The 19,344-nt window shown below is 35.9% G+C and overlaps 2 protein-coding genes across 2 annotated transcripts; one reads left to right on the top strand and one right to left on the bottom strand.

The window, feature by feature from the left end:
• Positions 1 to 1,347: 1,347 nt before the first annotated feature.
• On the bottom strand, positions 1,348 to 15,086 carry LOC114192757 (ferritin-1, chloroplastic-like; the record flags this gene model as incomplete). Its single annotated transcript, XM_085675524.1, has 7 exons — positions 1,348 to 2,007; positions 10,271 to 10,345; positions 10,462 to 12,999; positions 13,670 to 13,735; positions 13,831 to 13,893; positions 14,406 to 14,466; positions 14,611 to 15,086. Coding segments are annotated over 4 exons (627 nt in total), but the record flags the coding sequence as incomplete, so codon positions are not given.
• Positions 8,861 to 9,735, top strand: LOC114191455 (uncharacterized). Its single transcript, XM_085676081.1, has 3 exons — positions 8,861 to 9,226; positions 9,328 to 9,465; positions 9,553 to 9,735. Exons 1-3 carry the CDS (start codon positions 8,861 to 8,863, stop codon positions 9,727 to 9,729), a joined length of 681 nt encoding a protein of 226 aa, XP_085532207.1. The 3' UTR covers positions 9,730 to 9,735.
• Positions 15,087 to 19,344: the final 4,258 nt, after the last annotated feature.

Consider the following 19,344-nt stretch of genomic DNA (forward strand, 5'->3'; position numbering starts at 1 on the left):
AACTGTAAATATCGATTTAGTTTCACGCGTTTTTTAATTTTTTTTGTCTTTTGTTCAATTATCTTTAGATCTTTTGTTTCTCTCTTGCCTTTCTACATAAGTTTAGTGATATTATAGTGATGTATTATTTTATAACTTTATTACTTTATAACTTTTATAATGTTTCTAAGAAGGTATCTACTTTAAAGTCAACTTGACACACTTTATAATTATCAACTCATGGTACATGTTTACTTCTCCCGACTTAAATATATAATTATTACAAATTTATAGCAAAAACATGAAATCAATTATATTAAACAAATATAACATCTTTTATATGTATACATAACCTATGTAGACATAGTGGACAAGTATATCCCTAATTTTATTAAGTTATTACTAAATGTATAAAAAAATATATTTTATTTATTTAATTTTATATATTTGTTTCTTCAATATATTATTTCCTTGACTTAATATCTTAGATCGTCATTATTTATATATATATATATATATATATATATATATATATATTAAATCTTAAAAAATATTTTATTTTTCTCATTTAATAATACGTATAAATATATATATATATATATATATTTTGATTTAAAATATTTGCTTGAATGATTTAATTGCATGAATAAGCGTTATTTTGTTGTAATTTTCCAGAACTGTGTTTTGGACGTGAACACATAGGTACGTAAGATGATACGCAATGTTAACATGGTTCTAAACGGTTTGAAATTAATTGTTTTATTTGCACTGTAGTTTCTAAATAATTATAAGTGAATAATATAATTTTTAAATAGATGTTATTTGATACAATGATATGTATATGTGTTAGTATTTATTTGAAATTGTGTATTTGACATATTTTCTCTAATTAGAATTGATATTTGGAATAAAAATGGTTTTAAGAGTTGTTTTTAATAGATTTTTTTTTTCTCTTTAGATATTCTTTGAATAGGGAAATTTCTCAAATTTTGTCAGTCATGTCTACTTAATATATGTTATTTATATTTGTTTATGGGATTTCAACCTTTTACAAGACCACTTTGTCCTCATCTACTTTTATGAAGTGAGATCATAGCCACAACACATAATAATTGTGGACCCTGCCCCTCAAGTTATATTCAAGTATTTTTTATATGCTTTCAAGTTTTCTTTCACCAAAAATTGATAAGTGACCAAATAATTATACTATTCATTTGGTAACATTAATCAAGAAATCATATTCAATCATTGAATACTTTTAAAAATATATTTTTTTCATCAATATTTATTGTAGTATATTTTCACAGTGAAAAAGCAAAACTAAACAAATACTCTAGCAAAGAGGCATTAGTTCAGTAAACAGAGTGATAATCAAATGAATGGAAAGAGTAATTTTCATATATGTGAAATGAGAGAAAATAACACTAATATTTTACACCTTTCCTTTGGGCTGTGTTATTTTTACACTTCTTCATACATTCATAAATGTTAAAAAAACATGAAATACGAAACTTTGTTTCTTGACTTGGTGTTGAGACTCAAAAAATATAAATAGTCAAAATTCGCTTTCTATTTCATTTCCCTCCTTTATTTTTTTCTCCTGTACCCTCGCGCTATTTCCTCTCCAATTTCACTCTCATGCAATTTCAATCTTGCCCATAGCCCCCACTAGCCTTCTCCTGAAAAAGCTCACCCTCAATTTTCCCTGGCTTTCCTTTTCACTGTCTCCCTCTCTTCATCAAGTGAAAAACACTCCACGGGCTTAGATTTGGTAGGTATCGCTCTTCTCGCCATCTACCTGTTACCAAATAAACCTCTTCCTTTCTTAATTCGCCATTTTTGTTTTTACATGTTTTCGTCGATTCTTGCATGTTGAAGGTTGCATCTTTCTTTTCAATATTGAATCTTTTTTACTATGGGGGTATGTGCAAGCGCGATGAAGTGAAGTTTGTTGCTGGAAAGATTTTGAATTTACTGTCTTTGGTGGTCAGAGTTGCGCCAGTAATTGATTGCTTCCCTGATACTCTCCTGTGTCCAATCACAATTTTACCATTACATGCAAGATTGCTAAGATGTAAAAGTTGGAGACATTTGATTGATAAGCACTTACAATAAGCATTTTTGTTTGAGCAATTACTGTTCAACTGGTTTAACAATTACTGGAAAAGTATAAAATTATTATAAGAAATAAATCTGTATCAATTTATGATTAGTTATTGGTAGACATTGTGGTTGTCATATTAACTAGATAAATTGTCTTAGAATTTTTTTTTCATAACACTTGACTGATTAGTCTGTTTGAACTTTGAAGGACATCAAAATCTTGGATGTAGTTGGAACTGGTGCGTGAAATAGCTTGCAGGATTTGGAGGACTTCCGACTAACCATAGGATAAATCTCAGGTACACAGGTTTACAAAGGTTATGAAATAGAGATCCAAGTAATCAGGTTTATAGTTTAGATGCTAAATATATGTGATGGTATAAAGAAAATAAGATAGGAAAAGACTGCCGCTTCTTATCTGAATTAAAGTATATATTGTGCTTTTAATTGAAAAGGGTGTCTTTAGGGTCAATGATGCATCTAGCTACCTAGGTAAAAGCTCAGTTTTTGTTGACTTATTTATCTAAATAATGACATGCTCTTATACTCGCAGTACATTGTTTTATAGGTAAATTTTTTACTGGCCTTATAAAAAGATGTAAGTGCTTTGCAATCTCATGGATTAACTTACCTTCCTATATATTTCTTATCAGCCAGTTTGAAGGACCATCATTAACACACTCAGTTATTGTAATGTATGATGACAATTACAATATATTTTTCTGAATCTGTTAGTATGAGCTCAATTTTCTCGCACGATTATCATTTCATACTAAAACTTAATGCAAAATAAGCTTTAAACCAGAAAACTTGCATGAAACCTAGATGGCAGCATTTAACAAATCTGTGACAGCAATGAATTTCTACATAATGTGATAGATATGGTATTGTGTACAAAAGGAGGGCCAAACAAACAGTTGAAACAGTTAGAAACAGTTAGGAATGTAAACTGTAACAGACCTATATAAGTCTGTTAAAGGTCTAGGTGTTTTTCTTGTTAAGTCTGTTTTTCGGTTACGGAAGCGTGGGAAGGGCTGAGAGAGGGTCTCTCAGAGTTTGGTGCAAAGTGTGTGTAAGAATCAAGTTCTTGGGATTTTCTCCCTGTTACTGCAGTGGGAGATATACCCATATTCAATAAAGCAGGCTGTTAGCTAAGTCCAGCAATTATCAATCCTATCAATTGGTATCTAGAGCTGGGATCTTGGCACTGTGGTCACAGCGTCACCTGGGTATGGTGAATACAAGAATGGAGGCAAGATTGGATGGATTGGAAAAGTTGCTCCAAGAAATGGCGCAAGATCGTGATAAAACTGATAATGAGAATCATGATCGCTTTCAACGCATTGAAGACTTGCTGCGAGGGGTTTCAGGGCTGGTGGAGAAGATATCTTTGGGAGAGCCAACAGGGCAGTCGTCCTCAACAGGACATTTTCGTCCTCATGATCGTCAGAAGGAGGAAACAGATATGGGATTGTGTCCGTCGCGCTGGAGGAAACTGGATATTCCAGTTTTTGTGGGGGAGGAGGCCTATGGCTGGACAAATCGTTTAGAACGATATTTTCGATTGAAGGCTGTGTCGGAGGAGGAAAAAATGCAGGCGGTAATGGTAGCGTTGGAAGGGAAAGCTCTCAATTGGTTTCAGTGGTGGGAAACCTGTCATCAGACCCCTTCTTGGGAAGAGTTTAAAGTAGCAGTGGTTAGAAGGTTCCAACCAACTATGTTACGGAACCCTTTTGAAATCTTGATAGGCTTAAGTCAGAATGGAACGGTTGATGAGTATATTGAGCAGTTTGAGATGTATGTAGGATTCTTGAAGGGAATTGAGCAAGAATACTTGGTGGGGATCTTCTTGAATGGTCTGAAAGATGACATTAAGGCAGAAGTCAAATTGTATGACCCTGCTACGCTGGCAGATTTAATGCTTAAAGCCCAAATGGTGGAGGAGAAGATTCGCGTGCATTCGAAGGCAGGTTATTCATCTCTGAATAGGTCTACCACTACCTCCAAACCTTATACAGTGACAAGAAGTTTTTCCAGGGAGCCAACAGCCTCAGGAAGTTCTGTCAATTTCAATGACGGAAAAGGGAAATCGGGGGAGACCACTAGTATTGCCAGCAACACATCAGGAGGGCAACGTCTTAGAGGAGCACCCTTTAGGAAATTGTCTGAGGCTGAGTTACAAGACAAGATCAAGAGAGGCCTTTGTTTTCGGTGTGATGAGAAGTATGGCCCTAACCACATTTGCAAAAACAAACAACTCCACATGTTGTTGTTAACAGAGGAAGAAATGACGGGATTAGAGGGTGTTCAAGACAAACCTGAGGTCAATGATGAAATGGGGGCTGCAAAGGGGCAAGTTTTGCAACTCTCCTTGTGCACCATGGCTGGGATCACTACAAAGAAGTCCTGGAAGTTATGGGGTAGTATTGGATCTGAACGAGTAGTGGTGTTGCTGGATTGTGGTGCATCCCACAACTTTATTTCCTCCAACCTTATTTCTAGATGTGGGCTGCAACAGGAAGACACACCTCCATTCGTGGTGGAAGTTGGTGATGGCCACAAGGTACGGTGCCAAGGTAAATGCCAAGGATTTTTATTGGATTTACAGGGATTCCAGGTTCAACAACAATTTTTCGTCTTTGATTTGAGTGGGGCAGACATTGTGTTGGGGCTGGAATGGCTGGCTAGCCTTGGGGAGGTCAAGGCAGATTTTGGTCAGTTAAAGTTAACCATCAGGAAGGGTGATACAGAGAGGCTTATCACAGGAGATCCAACCTTATCAAAATCGCAGTCTTCCTTGAAAACTCTGCTGCACGAATGGCGAAACGAAGGATCATGTTTTCTGCTGAAATGGGGAGAAGAAAAGGAGGGCAACCACACTCTAGATATCCCTGCTACATTGCTTCCAATTTTAGAGCTCCACGAGACAGTTTTTCAAGAGCCCATAGGCTTACCCCCTAGCCGCAATCATGATCATGCTATTCACCTCCAGCAGGGAGCTACAATCCCTAACCTCAGACCCTACAAATACTCCCATCAGCAGAAAAATGAAATTGAGACCTTGGTACAAGAGATGCTTCATGCTGGGATTATTAGACCTAGCATCAGTCCGTATTCAAGCCCCATAATTTTGGTTCGAAAGAAGGATGGGGGGTGGCGATTTTGTGTCGACTATCGGGCTTTAAACAAAATTACCATCCCTAATAAATTCCCAATCCCTGTAATTGAGGAATTATTGGATGAATTGGCTGGGGCTGTGCTCTTTTCGAAATTAGATTTGAAATCCGGGTATCACCAAATTTTGATGAGGAAATGTGATGTTGAGAAGACTGCCTTCCGCACTCATGAAGGCCATTACGAATTCCTAGTCATGCCCTTTGGGTTGACTAATGCACCAGCTACATTCCAATCCCTAATGAATGACATTCTCAAGCCCTATCTACGGAAATCAGTGCTGGTTTTCTTCGATGATATTTTGGTTTACAGCCCCACCTTAGAGCAGCATGCAACTCATTTGACAGAAGTTTTGCAGGTACTGCAACGTCATCAGTTGCGATTGAATAAGAAAAAATGCAGTTTTGGGCAAGCTAGTTTGGAATATTTGGGCCATATTATTTCTAGTAAAGGGGTAGCAGCAGATCCTCAAAAGGTTGAGGCTATGCAAACGTGGCCTGTCCCTAAGAATCCTACATCTTTGAGGGGATTCTTGGGTCTCACAGGGTACTATCGGCGTTTTGTGCAAGGATATGGGAGCATTGCTAAACCTCTAACCAAATTATTAACCAAGGAAGGGTTTCTTTGGACAGCAGAAGCTCAACAAGCTTTTGAGACGCTAAAACAGGCTGTTACTCAGCTGCCTATCTTAACAGTTCCAGATTTTTCCAAGCCTTTTACTGTTGAAACAGACGCCTCTAGTAAAGGCTTGGGCGCTGTCTTGTTGCAGGAGGGAAAACCCCTGGCCTTTTGGAGCCAAGCTTTGTCTGAAAGAAGCCAGAACAAATCTATCTATGAAAGGGAACTTATGGCGGTGGTTCAAGCCATAAATAAATGGAAGCATTATTTGATGGGAAGTCACTTCATAGTAGTTACAGATCAAAAAAGCTTGCGATTTCTCAATGACCAGCGGCTATTAACGGAGGAACAGTTCAAATGGGCCTCGAAATTAATTGGGTTTGATTTCGAAATCACTTACAGACCAGGAAAGGAAAATACAGTGGCGGATGCGTTATCAAGAAAGGGGCATTTCCTCGCTTTATCCAGCTTTCATATTGATGAGTGGGAAGCCTGGGAAAAGGAAGTTCATCAAGATTCTAAACTTACCTCCTTAATCCAGGATCTTATGGTAAATTCGAAGGCTCACCCTGGATATGAATGGACGAAAAACAGATTGTTTTATCAAGGGAAATTGGTGTTACCAAAGCTTTATTCCCGCATCCCTCTTATTATTAAGGATCTGCATGAATCCCCGTTTGGTGGCCATAGCGGCTATTTCAGAACATTGAAAAGGATAGCAGGTGTGGTATATTGGGATGGTATGCGGAAGGATATCAAAAACTTTGTCATGCAGTGTGAGATCTGTCAACGTAATAAAACAGAAACCTTGGCTCCTGCAGGGTTACTCCAACCTCTACCTATTCCCACGCTTGTGTGGTCGGACATCTCAATGGACTTCATAGGAGGGTTACCTAAGGCACAAGGGAAAGATACCATTTTCGTGGTGGTGGATAGATTGACCAAATATGCACATTTTTTCCCCCTTTCTCATCCTTACACAGCAGCAGAGGTGGCTCACGTATTTCTTAAAGAAGTGGTCAAGCTTCATGGGTTTCCTTCCACCATTGTATCTGATCGCGATCAACTTTTTTTAAGCAACTTTTGGCGTGAATTGTTTCGACAGGCAGGGACAAAGCTGAAGTTTAGTACCGCCTACCACCCACAAACGGACGGCCAGACCGAGGTAGTGAACCGTTGCTTGGAAACGTATCTTCGTTGCATGACGGGGACGCAACCTAAACAATGGCCCAAGTGGCTGCCTTGGGCAGAATTTTGGTTCAACACCAATTACAATGCTTCCTCACGAATGACTCCTTTTAAAGCTCTCTACGGACGTGACCCTCCTCTACTTCTAAAAGGGACTACAATTCCTTCTAAAGTTGCTAGTGTGAATCAGCTACAACAGGAACGAGATGATATGCTTCAGGAACTCAAAGCGAACCTCTGTAAAGCCCAGGATCAGAATCGGGTTCAGGCCAATAAACATCGTAGAATGGTGGAATATCAGGTAGGGGATTGGGTCTATCTGAAGTTGCAGCCCTATAGGCTTAGGTCCTTGGCTAAGCGACCCAATGAAAAGCTCTGTCCTCGTTTTTATGGGCCCTATCAGGTGCTTACTCGTGTTGGTCAGGTCGCTTACCAGCTGGACTTACCTCCCCATAGCAGAATACATCCCGTATTCCATGTCTCGTTGAAGAAAGCTGTTAAACCACCTGCAGTGCCTCAATCCTTGCCTCCAGTTTTGGCTGACGACTATGTGTTGGAAGTTGGTCCTGAGCACTTGTTGGACGTTAGGCGTACACCCCAAGTAGATCTCGAAGTCTTAATTCAGTGGAAGGATCTTCCACCCTCAGACAACAGTTGGGAATTAGCTGAGTGCATTTCTAGGGAGTTCCCCGACTTTCACCTTGAGGACAAGGTGAAACTCCATGGAGGGGGTAATGATAGATATGGTATTGTGTACAAAAGGAGGGCCAAACAAACAGTTGAAACAGTTAGAAACAGTTAGGAATGTAAACTGTAACAGACCTATATAAGTCTATTAAAGGTCTAGGTGTTTTTCTTGTTAAGTCTGTTTTTCGGTTATGGAAGCGTGGGAAGGGCTGAGAGAGGGTCTCTCAGAGTTTGGTGCAAAGTGTGTGTAAGAATCAAGTTCTTGGGATTTTCTCCCTGTTACTGCAGTGGGAGATATACCCATATTCAATAAAGCAGGTTGTTAGCTAAGTCCAGCAATTATCAATCCTATCATAATGGAATGCAGATTTTGGGCGCAGAACGGCAATGCAACTTTGTAAGCATGGACAGTCTCTATGCATGAGTGCTAAGGTGATCTAGAGTAAGTACTTTAGAGTGAAGATGCATGTATGTGCACAATGAATGCTGCATGAAATTAGATGACAGTGCACATGAGACCCAATGGCAGCAGAATTGGGTCTGTGACAGCAGAAAAACGAATATGACTATGGCAGTATGACAGCAGAACCTAGATTGTGACAGCACTATTATAATATGAAACTAGAATGAACAATTGCAGAAATGCAGATGCACATGCAGAGCTGAAAATCAAGTCCCAGTGGAGAAATGGAAAGGAGAATTGAATGCTGCTCCAGAATTATGCAACGTGAATTCAAACCAGTATAGCATGAAACCTAAGTGGCAGAATGGGTCAATGTAAAACTAATATATGGATCAATTTGGGTTCATGACAAAAGTCAGTTAGTACACTAAAACCAAACCACATACATTTAGAATAGAAACAGAATGTTCAGCAGACTAATGCATAAAACCAAACAGAATAAAACCAAACCACATACACTAAAACCATTGATAAGATGAGTGTGTTATTGACTTTACTTTTTGGTTTATATAATGTGATGATTATTTTGTTGTGGATTGCTTTAAATTACCCGGTACTTTAGAAAAAATAATATATTATGTTTAAATTGCTTATTGTTTTGATTTTTAATTGAATGTTATTTCCAAAATGTGCCATGACAGGGATACAATGGCAGACGATGCACATGGTGTGCAGAACCCGCCTCCTCCACATGCAGACGATGCACATGGTGTGCAGAACCCGCCTCCTCCACATGCAGACGATGCACATGGTGTGCAGAACCCGCCTCCTCCACATGCAGACGATGCACATGGTGTGCAGAACCCGCCTCCTCCACCTCCAGAGGAATTCCCTGATTTAGGACAAACACTAGATCAGACTTATCGGGTTTTATTAGACATGGTGGTTAATTTAACCACCACAAAAAAATCTTATATTAGGGATATCATCTCATCCCACTACTCGTTAGAAGAGTGTGAGACGTTCTCTGCTACTTTGAGAGAACAACATCGTATCTCCTTGACGGCAGTGCAGGTAAGTAAAGAAGTAGTAACATTATAAGTAATTGTTTTGTTAATTTTATACATTGTTAATTCTATAGATAAGCATTAACATTTTTATTTATTTTTTTTCAGATTAGATGTTTCTTTATGCAAATATCAGAATTATTTAAAGATTATTGCCGCACTCTCAAGTGCGGTGTCTCTGGGCTTATTACAGACCTGGATGAGGGAACGTTCGACGTGATTGATCCAGACAACCCTCTGCATAGGGTAAGTAGTATATAATGCTTAATAATTAAATAAATATTAATATATAACTTCATTTGACGTATATTTAATTTTATCTAATCTTACCAGGTTACATTTTCTACCCTTGTACGTAAGTACAAGGGAGTACGGGATCATTTTAAGGCCCTACGCACCCTTTTTCCACACATATGGCGTCGGTATAAAAAACCCCCACCTCGTCGCGATCAGATCATGCGGCGACGGAACAGGAGGCTAGGACCGGGAGAGACGCCAGGAGAGACATAGACACCTAGAGAGACATGAGGGACGTTATTCACTGTAGGGGTTAACACGTGTAGACCTATGACTTGTACCCTTGTATCACAGAATGTTATGCATCTTTAATAATATCAATAACATTTTCCTTTCAATTTTTCTATTATCTCTGGTTCTCTATCAATAAAAAAAAATATTGAAATGAATGTGGAAAAATCACTTGTGATACCATAAAAAGGTATTGGAACTTACTCCTCTAGCAAATGTGGGATCTACAATACAACACATTCTCTTGCGCTCATCACCATCGAGGACATGGGAATCTAGGGGACCCAACACTAGATAGCACGATAAACTCAAATATAGACTATGATAGATTTTGAAATACTCTAATACCATATTAAAGAGATAAAGTAATAGAATAGTTAATTGAATCAAAATGTTGAATAGAATAATTGATTATCTATAATATTTATAATCTATAATTATATTCTATTCTAACAATTGACTAAACGAAGCATAACAAAAACAACAGCACCCAGATAAACAAGTTGACCTCACAAAAACTAACCTTAGAAAGCACCGGATACGAGAGCAGAAGTGTCAGGCCGACTGCCTTCTTTGGCCATTATTGAACCAACAATACCTAAAAGAAAAAAAAAAAACAAACGAATTTTAGCGAAGCGTTGCTTGTAATCCGAACATAAGCAGATATCAAAAGGACAAACAAACATACATAGCATGAAAAAAAGCTATTGATACCTGCCAAAATAAAACAGAGTGGCCCAAGATGAGTGTCTGACGAAGAGTGTGAGAGCAAAGGGTTTGAGAGCGACGGCTTCAAAACAAAGGGGCTGAGAGTGCAGGATTTCAGAGCAAAGGCTTTAACAGGAGCGCTTGAGAGCAAAGCGTTAGGGTTAGGGTAGCTCTGTGTGAGCTATAGATTTAGCTTTAGAATTTTAAATAACTTTTTTCAGGTACTCTTATAAATTCCTTTTACTAAAAACAAATATATAAAATATAACACATTTTATAAAATACAAATCTTTCCTCATGTTGAGATGTTATCATAAGATTTTTATAAATAATAGATTTGAGGTTTAAGATTTTTACTGGAGATCTGCTATTAGATACTACAAATTTTAGGTCTTGAAATTAAAATTTTTATACGTATCCTAGGAATTAAAATGATTCCTATACATTTGTTTCCTCCTTATTTTTTTTAACAGAAGTTTATCAGGTTTCAATCCAATAAATTACTTAATCTAAAAGTCACAACTAGGTTCGTGTGTCTATCTCTAATGACACCATAGAAAAAAAAAATCTTGGATATGAAAGAAACGATCTTAGAACTGAAGAAGACAATATTGATAAGATTGTGTCATCAGACAAGTGGATAAATAAAGAAAAAAAGGATTTGAGGAGATCACTTCCTGGAAGAAATCACATTGTCTCAAAGAATATAAAAACCCAATTGAGTAAAAAAAATATATGGAGACAAAAAGGAATCATACCTCAAATATAATCAGTACAAAAAAAAAATCTAATTTTCATACAGACAAAATCCGTATATAATGTCCTAAATCCGTATGTAATTCAACAATTTCGATGGATTACATACGGAAAAAAATCCATATGTAAAACCGGCATAGGTAATTGTACATACGAAAAAAATTCCATATGTAATGTTACATACAGAATAAATCCGTATGTAACTGAATCACCTTCACCAAGAGTCGTGGTATCAAGAGACAAGGGAGGAGAATCTGAAGTAAGGGATTCACCATGTTCTTGGAAAACTGGACTATCCATTGGGGTCATGTGTTGTAAGGTATCAATAGGTGGAGATGATGGTTCAGGAGGACTTTGATCAAGACCTGGATTGACAGAGACATTGGAAATATTTGACTCAACCACTGGAATAGGGAGAACTTGTTGTATGACATGAACATCTTGAACAGCCGGTTGGGCTTCATTCATTAAGAGATCATATCATGGTTGGTCATTTTTAAAGATGTCAGCTTGTTTGTCGAATCATAGAGGCGTTGGATATCATTGGCATAGATGTTCTGAGCCATCTTCCAAAAGGAGTGACATGTTTTGAAGGCTCTGATGGACATCAAAAGTCTTGGTTCCACCGACTGCCACAACAAAGCACATAGTTGGAAATCTGCCTGTTTCCACTGTTTAGCTTTTTCAGTAAGTACATGGCTTTCATCTTTCTCAAGGTGGTCGTGATGTCCTTGACAAAGAAACCACATTTAGACGGCAACAGACCAAGATAGATAATTTCAGCCATTTAGTTTCTCGGAAGGGATGTAGGGCTTCCAAAGAATGAAATAGCACCTCCAACACTTCCAATGGCCTTTTCAGATCAAGGGGACAAAGAAAACAAAGAGAAGATGCAGAAACAGTGAGGATTTTTGAAAACCCTAGGGAGATTTCCGCAAGGGAGGCTTCTGGACTTCACCGAAATGGAATTTTAAGGGTCAAAACAGACAGAGGAGACTTCGGAAAGAGCTATGGAAGTGGTGTGGTGAAGATCCAACAAGAGGATGGTGGCGCGTGGACTTCAAGCGCATGTTCGAAGCAGAGAGAGATGTGGCGCGTGAATGGGAGTCTGGATCCGGCACCGGCGGGGGTGGCTATCGCTCGGAGAGGCGCTCCAGATTTAGTGGTCGCCGGCGAAAACTAGGGTGGCCATTGACGGCGGTCGGCGGCGAACAGCAGCTGACGGTGGCGGACGACGACAAATTGGCAAAAAAGAGTGGTTAACACGTTGGAGAGCTCCAAACAGAGGTGGACATTAGCAAACAGGCAAGACATATGCGGACAGCAGTGATTAGTGCTGCCGGACAAGACGAGATGGAAACCAGAGCGGGATAAACCCGCTCTGATACCAACTTAAGATTAAAAACAGATTAATATATCTTCATAAGGCTTTTTGGATCCTTCTTATGCTCATCTTATTTATAGTGATTAAGAGTTGATACAATGAGGAGTTGGACAGTCAAGAGGCTTGTCCTAGACTGCTACGTACAATGATTAGAGAAAAATCAACACTCAACTACCTATTAAAGTCCTATTGACTACACTGTCATAAGTAGTCCTAATAATTATTCCAATGTCAAAATTCTCTTCAAGCTCACTGTTAAGAGATGCACAAATGTAAAGCTATATTTTAAAATTAAAACAAAACAAGTCTACACCAAGTTTCTCTTCAACAATTAGTGTGGTAACCTCAAGCATCCATGTAGCTAGATTGTATCCATCAGGGGCTGGAGTGATTCATCCAAGATCCTGCAGAACAAATAGGAAAGGAATTTAACACATTAAAAAAATAATAAACTCAACAATATATTAAAAAAAAAAGTTTTCCTTCAAAAAAAAATCAGTATTTTAGTTTAAACTAGTAAATAGTAATGAAAGAGGAAAAGTCATGTCAGAACACACAAGTAAGGTCATGGTTGATAATACTCTATAGTCTTCAACAAAAGAGTGAATTAAATTGAGGTCATTCCATGTCAATGAAAAATGTATCACTAGTGGACAAAATGGAGCAACGAAGGGAGACCAATTTGTGGACTTGATTACGAATGGGAACATTTTATGGGGCACCCCAATTCCAATATATTCTCTCCTTTAATTATCAAAACATAAACATCTTTTCTTTTCATTTATCACCCACTTTCTAAATTTATTTAATTCTTAATTAATTTATAGTTGCAATAAGAATATAAATAAATTGCAATTTTTTTCTCAAAGATGATGTCCTTTGCCTACTCTTATGAGCTGAGCAACGTACTCAGATATTTTTAATAGCTTCCACCTACCCAAATAAAAATAAAATATTTTTCCTTGGTCAATTTAAAATCTAAAGTATGTCAATTGAATATTGATAAAAGTCACTTAATAATCTATCTAATAAAGTACAAGACAAAAGCTCCCTTAATTTGCAACACCACATTACCTGTTCATCTAAAAATTCGCTTTCAATAAAATCTGTCAATTACACATCATTGTTCTTTGAGGCAACCTGTCAAACAACATGTAACAAGGTCAAAGAAAGGAATACATATTTTAATAACATCAAATTGGACATAAATGTGACAAACAAAAAACTCATCTTACAGTGTGCAAGTTAAGAAGCTTCTCATTTGTTAGCTTCTCCAAAAGACAGAGCAAGTTCACTTGCTGCAACAAGAAACAAACACAAACACATTTAGTGTCATACTTAGAAATTTATAGGGGAAGTTCATCAGGCAAAGTGAAAACTCTGAACAAGTTGTTTTACATCATCTGTTACATATTAAATGAATGTGGTAAGAAATTATATATTTTATAAAATTAACAAATTAAGTCAACATGTGCATACAAACTAAACACGCATCTCTCGTTAAAATAAATGCACACAGTGCACCAAAAGAGAATGGTTTGGTTATAAATTATATGAAAAAAAAAAAAAAACAGAACGAGAGGGTCATACACACAAACCATACAGGGCATCTCCCATTTCCTCATGGTCAAACTCAGAAAGAGGCATCACAATAGATTGCAACTTCACTTTTCCACAATGTTTGTTATGAAAATTACATTAACGTAAACAAATTTCTCAGTATCGCTTTCTAGAAAGCAATCTTGAAAATTAGCATTTGAAATTTTATATAGAATCTTTGTGTAGATTAAAAGCTGTAACTGGTTTATACCTGATATTCCATCAATTTATCAACATGCTCTCTTTCCTCCTCACTTGACTCCTTAAAAAATCTGCAACGATGAAATCAAAAGCCATAATGTACTCCCACCCATAAAAATAAAGTGAAATTTATAAGGGGTTATCGTTGGTGAATATAACTAAAAAGAGCATTTAAGTTTGGAGTAGGAAAAGATAGAAGCAGAGAACCAACCCACTTGATTTGTTCGTTGACAACAACTTCATATTCATTGGTGTACTTCTGGCGAACAAGGGAAGCTTCTGGAAGTATGGGGACAAGGTCGAACTCCTTCTTGACCTCTTCAAAGGAATGTCGGTGGAGGTGGGTGGCGTGGTCGGTGCCGTCTGGGGCCGACCCAAGACGTTGTCCTAGACGATGTCGTCGGAGGTGAGGCGATGGTAGAGGAGGTTGTCGATGAAGTGAGTCGGCATGGTCGAAGACGTACCTGTAGCCATAGGGGTAGGGGTGGAGATTAGGGTTGTTATTGGGGGTGGAGCGGAGGTGGATGAGGGTGGTAGTAGGCGGCGAAGATTTTAGCAAAGAGGTCGTGGGTGAGGCGGGAGGGGAGCATGGCAACGACGGAATCGGAGGGTAGGGAGAGGTTGGAGAGGACAACGAGGGCCAGAGGATGTGAAATGAGCACAAAACCACAATGCACTCAACAACAAGATATTAAACCTAGTTTTTCATATTATTTTTTTGTCAAGTAGATTAAAAGCAAATACTGTGTTTTCAATATCTTCCTCTCAGCTCATTCTTGCTGTGTCGGTTTAGTTCATACCATATTAAATCACAAATTTGTTTGTTTTGTAGCAAAGTAAATACTATTTTCAAAAATCAAATCACAATATGTCTATCATAATTTATTTTTCTAATAAATTTAAGGTGTTTGATGGTTGTGAATTAAAAATTGATATTTTGAAATATTAAAATCGATTTTGATGAATTCACACCTTTCACCATAGCATTATCGTAACGAAAAATTACTTTTTTTTTTCTTTTATATAAAATTTAAAATTTTATACTTTTTAGAGGTTAAATATGATATTTTTGGATCAATTTCAAATGCAAATGAGCATCTTAACATTCTTTTCACTTGATGGATAGTTTTTCGCCCTTTATCACATAGTTTAATTTTTTTAAAATAACATGAATGTTTTGACTGACATCCAGAAGTGAACAGTATACATTTTTTTTATTTGATAAAATTGCAAAAACTAGTATAAGAACGTCAAACTATATTTTAGTGGCACCTATAGGTAAAAATATGCAGAAACTTAAAAACAGCTGAGAAATTGATTTAAAACTATTCATTAGTGTTAATAATTTTATCTATGTTAACATAGATTAATACCCGATATAGTTTTAATTTAAATAGTAAAAACTTTTGAAATAATTAAACATTATAATTTATGCATTATATCCCAAGAGGATAATCTATTCTGTTGAAAAATAAACATATTGATATTTTTTAAATGAACTTCTACACGTATGTAAGCTTAGTTGCAGAGACAGTGACGATGATGTGAAAACAGAAATGGTCCAACAACGTAGTAAATGAAAATGATATTTTGATAAAGAAAATGATTATTATTATTATTATTATTATTATTATTATTTGATGTAGGGCAAAAATTATGATTATGATTATCTGATGTAGGGCAAAAAAGTTATGTGCTTTTTGGTAATGGGTAGGATTATAATGATTCAAGATTTGTTTCTTCGAACTTAATAAGTTACTCATCTTTCGTTGATATCTTTGTTTTCTTTGCTTTCTTTGCTTGACTTTACTTTAGTATTCACGTTGCTCTCACGGGGCATACATCTGAGTTACTTGATAAAGAAAGTGACCCCATGTCTTTCACCAAAATGTGTTTCTTACTTTGGTTGAATGTTATCATATATCTCTTTTGGCTAGTTTCTATTTGTATCTTAACCTTCCAAATTGTGAACTTCTGGTATGGTGTCACCACATAATAGAGAAACTGAAAGGAAAATGTGACACCCGACTACTATACTAAATAATTATTATTTGGTAAAAAGATATGGAATTAATTTTTTTTTCCATAAGATTATCCTTGAGAGAACATTAATAATAACATAACTTCATATTCATATATATAGTATACATCTCTATAATTGTTCATGAAATGTTACAAAAATATGTATTTGTAAAATATTAAGAGTTCTACATCAGAATAAAAGATTATCTATATTTTTAATATCTCCTAAATATATTAACAGAAATTATCCATGAGTCAATCTTCAGAAGATCCACCAATAATATCCCGAACAACTCTCATTGAGCAGGTTCCTCTTCTGCTCATGCAACAGGTACATATGAAAGAAAAATATGAAAGGAGTGAGGTCTTTATAAGCCTTAAATATCAATCTTAATAAACTCAACAAACAACGCAGACACCGGGGGCCTAGATTTGGACCTACAACCACAAAACTTGATCTTGTTTTACCAGACATATGGATCCATATTTCACTTCTGATGATCCAATCTGAACATCAAAAGTTACTTTGGGAAGTGATTAGGTAGTTGAGTATTTCTCATAAAACATTGGTACAATCATAATTATTTCTTTCTCGAGAATATTAGCCATTCATCGGCTCACAAAAGAGATATATACTCACAACCTAACCTTGGCGATGCCGAGTAGGTATCGGATAGTCCCAAGTTTGGCCTATGAATATCCTAGTTCAGTGCGCTATTCTGAACTATCCAGATATTCACCTACTTGGTAAAACTTCCTTAGACCCCACCATGGTCCCTGCCTTTCATCCCGCAGTGTACCAAACTGTGACTTCCCAAATACAACCATTTTGACACTGGTTTAATCCAGACTTAACTCTTACTCAACTGACATACTCTTGAATATTTTCAAAGGTCATTAAATGTGATGACTATCAATTCATGTCATTGTATAAACTATACACAAAGAACATCAAATAAAATAAAATGTACATGTAATTTTCTTATATTCAAGCTCACTGAATAAAATAATATTTACTTTCACTTCACATTTTTTTTTTAATTATAAAATAATAATAAAATAAGAATCAAAGCAAGAACTTTAAATAAATAATTAGACAAGGATTAGAACGTCATAAATAAATATAATAACAAAATATAAATTAAACAGGACCAGTGTGTAACTGGAGATAAAAATAAAATAAAATAAATAAATAGGACCAGTGCGTAACTGGAGATAAATAAAATAAAATAAATAAATAGGACCAGTGCGTAACTGGAGATAAATAAAATAAAATAAAATAAATAGGACCAGTGCGTAACTGGAGATAAAAATAAAATAAAATAAATAAATAGGACCAGTGCGTAACTGGAGATAAAAATAAAATAAAATAAATAAATAGGACCAGTGCGTAACTGGAGATAAATAAAATAAAATAAATAAATAGGACCAGTGCGTAACTGGAGATAAATAAAATAAAATAAAATAAATAGGACCAGTGCGTAACTGGAGATAAAAATAAAATAAAATAAATAAATAGGACCAGTGCGTAACTGGAGATAAAAATAAAATAAAATAAATAAATAGGACCAGTGCGTAACTGGAGATAAAAATAGAATGAAATAAATAAATAGGACCAGTGCGTAACTGGAGATAAATAAAAAAATAAATAAATAGGACCAGTGCGTAACTGGAGGTAAATAAAATAAAATAAAATAAATAAATAGGACCAGTGCGTAACTGGAGATAAATAAATAAAATAAAATAAATAAATAGGATCAATGCGTAACTAAAGATTAAATAAAATAAATAAACAGGATCAATACATATTTGGAGATTAAATAAAATAAATAAATAAACAGGATCAGTATATAATTGAAGATTAAATAAAATAAATATAAGAGGATAATAAGTGAAAATAAGTTAAATGAAAGTAAATAGAATAATATATGAGTCAAAATAAATAAAAGATTAATATAAAACCCATGAGTTTATCAAGATTAATATATAAGAGTTTAACCTCACTCCCCCCTTACCTTATTGATTGAAGATCACACTAATAATATTTGTAGAGAACTAGGATCTCTTTGAATCTTTGCTCTAAACTTTCTCTCTCTTCTTTCTCCTTTCTTTCTCCTTTCTTTCTTCTCTCTTTCTCTCTCTTCTTTCTTTCTCTTCCTTCCTTCCTTCCTTTCTTTCTTTCTTTCTCACTTTCTCACCTCCCGTAACCTTCATTCCATATGTATATATAAGCAAACAATGTGCTTATCAAAATCATGATTACTTAATTAATGAAGAGATAATGTTTATCTCTTCACCTTATCCTCTCTTTTTTTTTTCTTTTCTTCTTATCTTTTCTTCTTTTCTTCTTATCTTCTTATCCTTTCTTCTTCTTCTTTTTTTTCTTTTCTATATTATTATTTTTATCTCTTTTAGAAAATTCTTCATATATTTTTTTTTACACACACCTATTTAATAATATTTTTAATGCTTAAACTACATCATAATAAAATACAAAACGTTAGTAAAAATAGAATATTTTCTAAATGTTTTATTTAAAATAAATAATATAGTTTATTAAAAATAGGGATGTTACAGAAAATGTTATTGATATTATTACAGATGCATAACATTCTGATACAAGGGTACAAGAGAGAGGACAGCTGTCCATGACATAGGTCTACAAGTATTAACCCCTACAGTGAACTAACACTAGCTCCCAGCTCCCTCATGTCATCGATACTGGTGTCGGTGTCTCTCCTGACGTTTCTCCCGCGGTTCGTCTCCTGTTCCGTTGCCGTATGATCTGATCACGATGAGGTGGGAGCTTTTTATACCGACGCTGTATATGTGGAAAGAGCGTACATAACACCTTGAAATGATTCTTTACTCCCTTGTACTTACGAGGTAGAAAATGCAACCAAAGAGGGGGAAAGGGATTAAAAAAA

The sequence above is a fragment of the Vigna unguiculata genome, chromosome 7 (genome assembly GCF_037176805.1).
Source record: "Vigna unguiculata cultivar grain cowpea cultivar isolate G323 ecotype 2 chromosome 7, ASM3717680v1, whole genome shotgun sequence".
Taxonomy (NCBI): Eukaryota; Viridiplantae; Streptophyta; class Magnoliopsida; order Fabales; family Fabaceae; genus Vigna; species Vigna unguiculata.

Coding starts and splice junctions, on each gene's coding strand:
- LOC114191455 (XM_085676081.1), top strand. CDS start 8,861: ATGGCAGACGATGCACATGGTGTGCAGAACCCGCCTCCTCCACATGCA. Junction 9,227..9,327: donor TCTCCTTGACGGCAGTGCAG/GTAAGTAAAGAA, acceptor ATTTTTTTTCAG/ATTAGATGTTTCTTTATGCA. Junction 9,466..9,552: donor CAGACAACCCTCTGCATAGG/GTAAGTAGTATA, acceptor TAATCTTACCAG/GTTACATTTTCTACCCTTGT.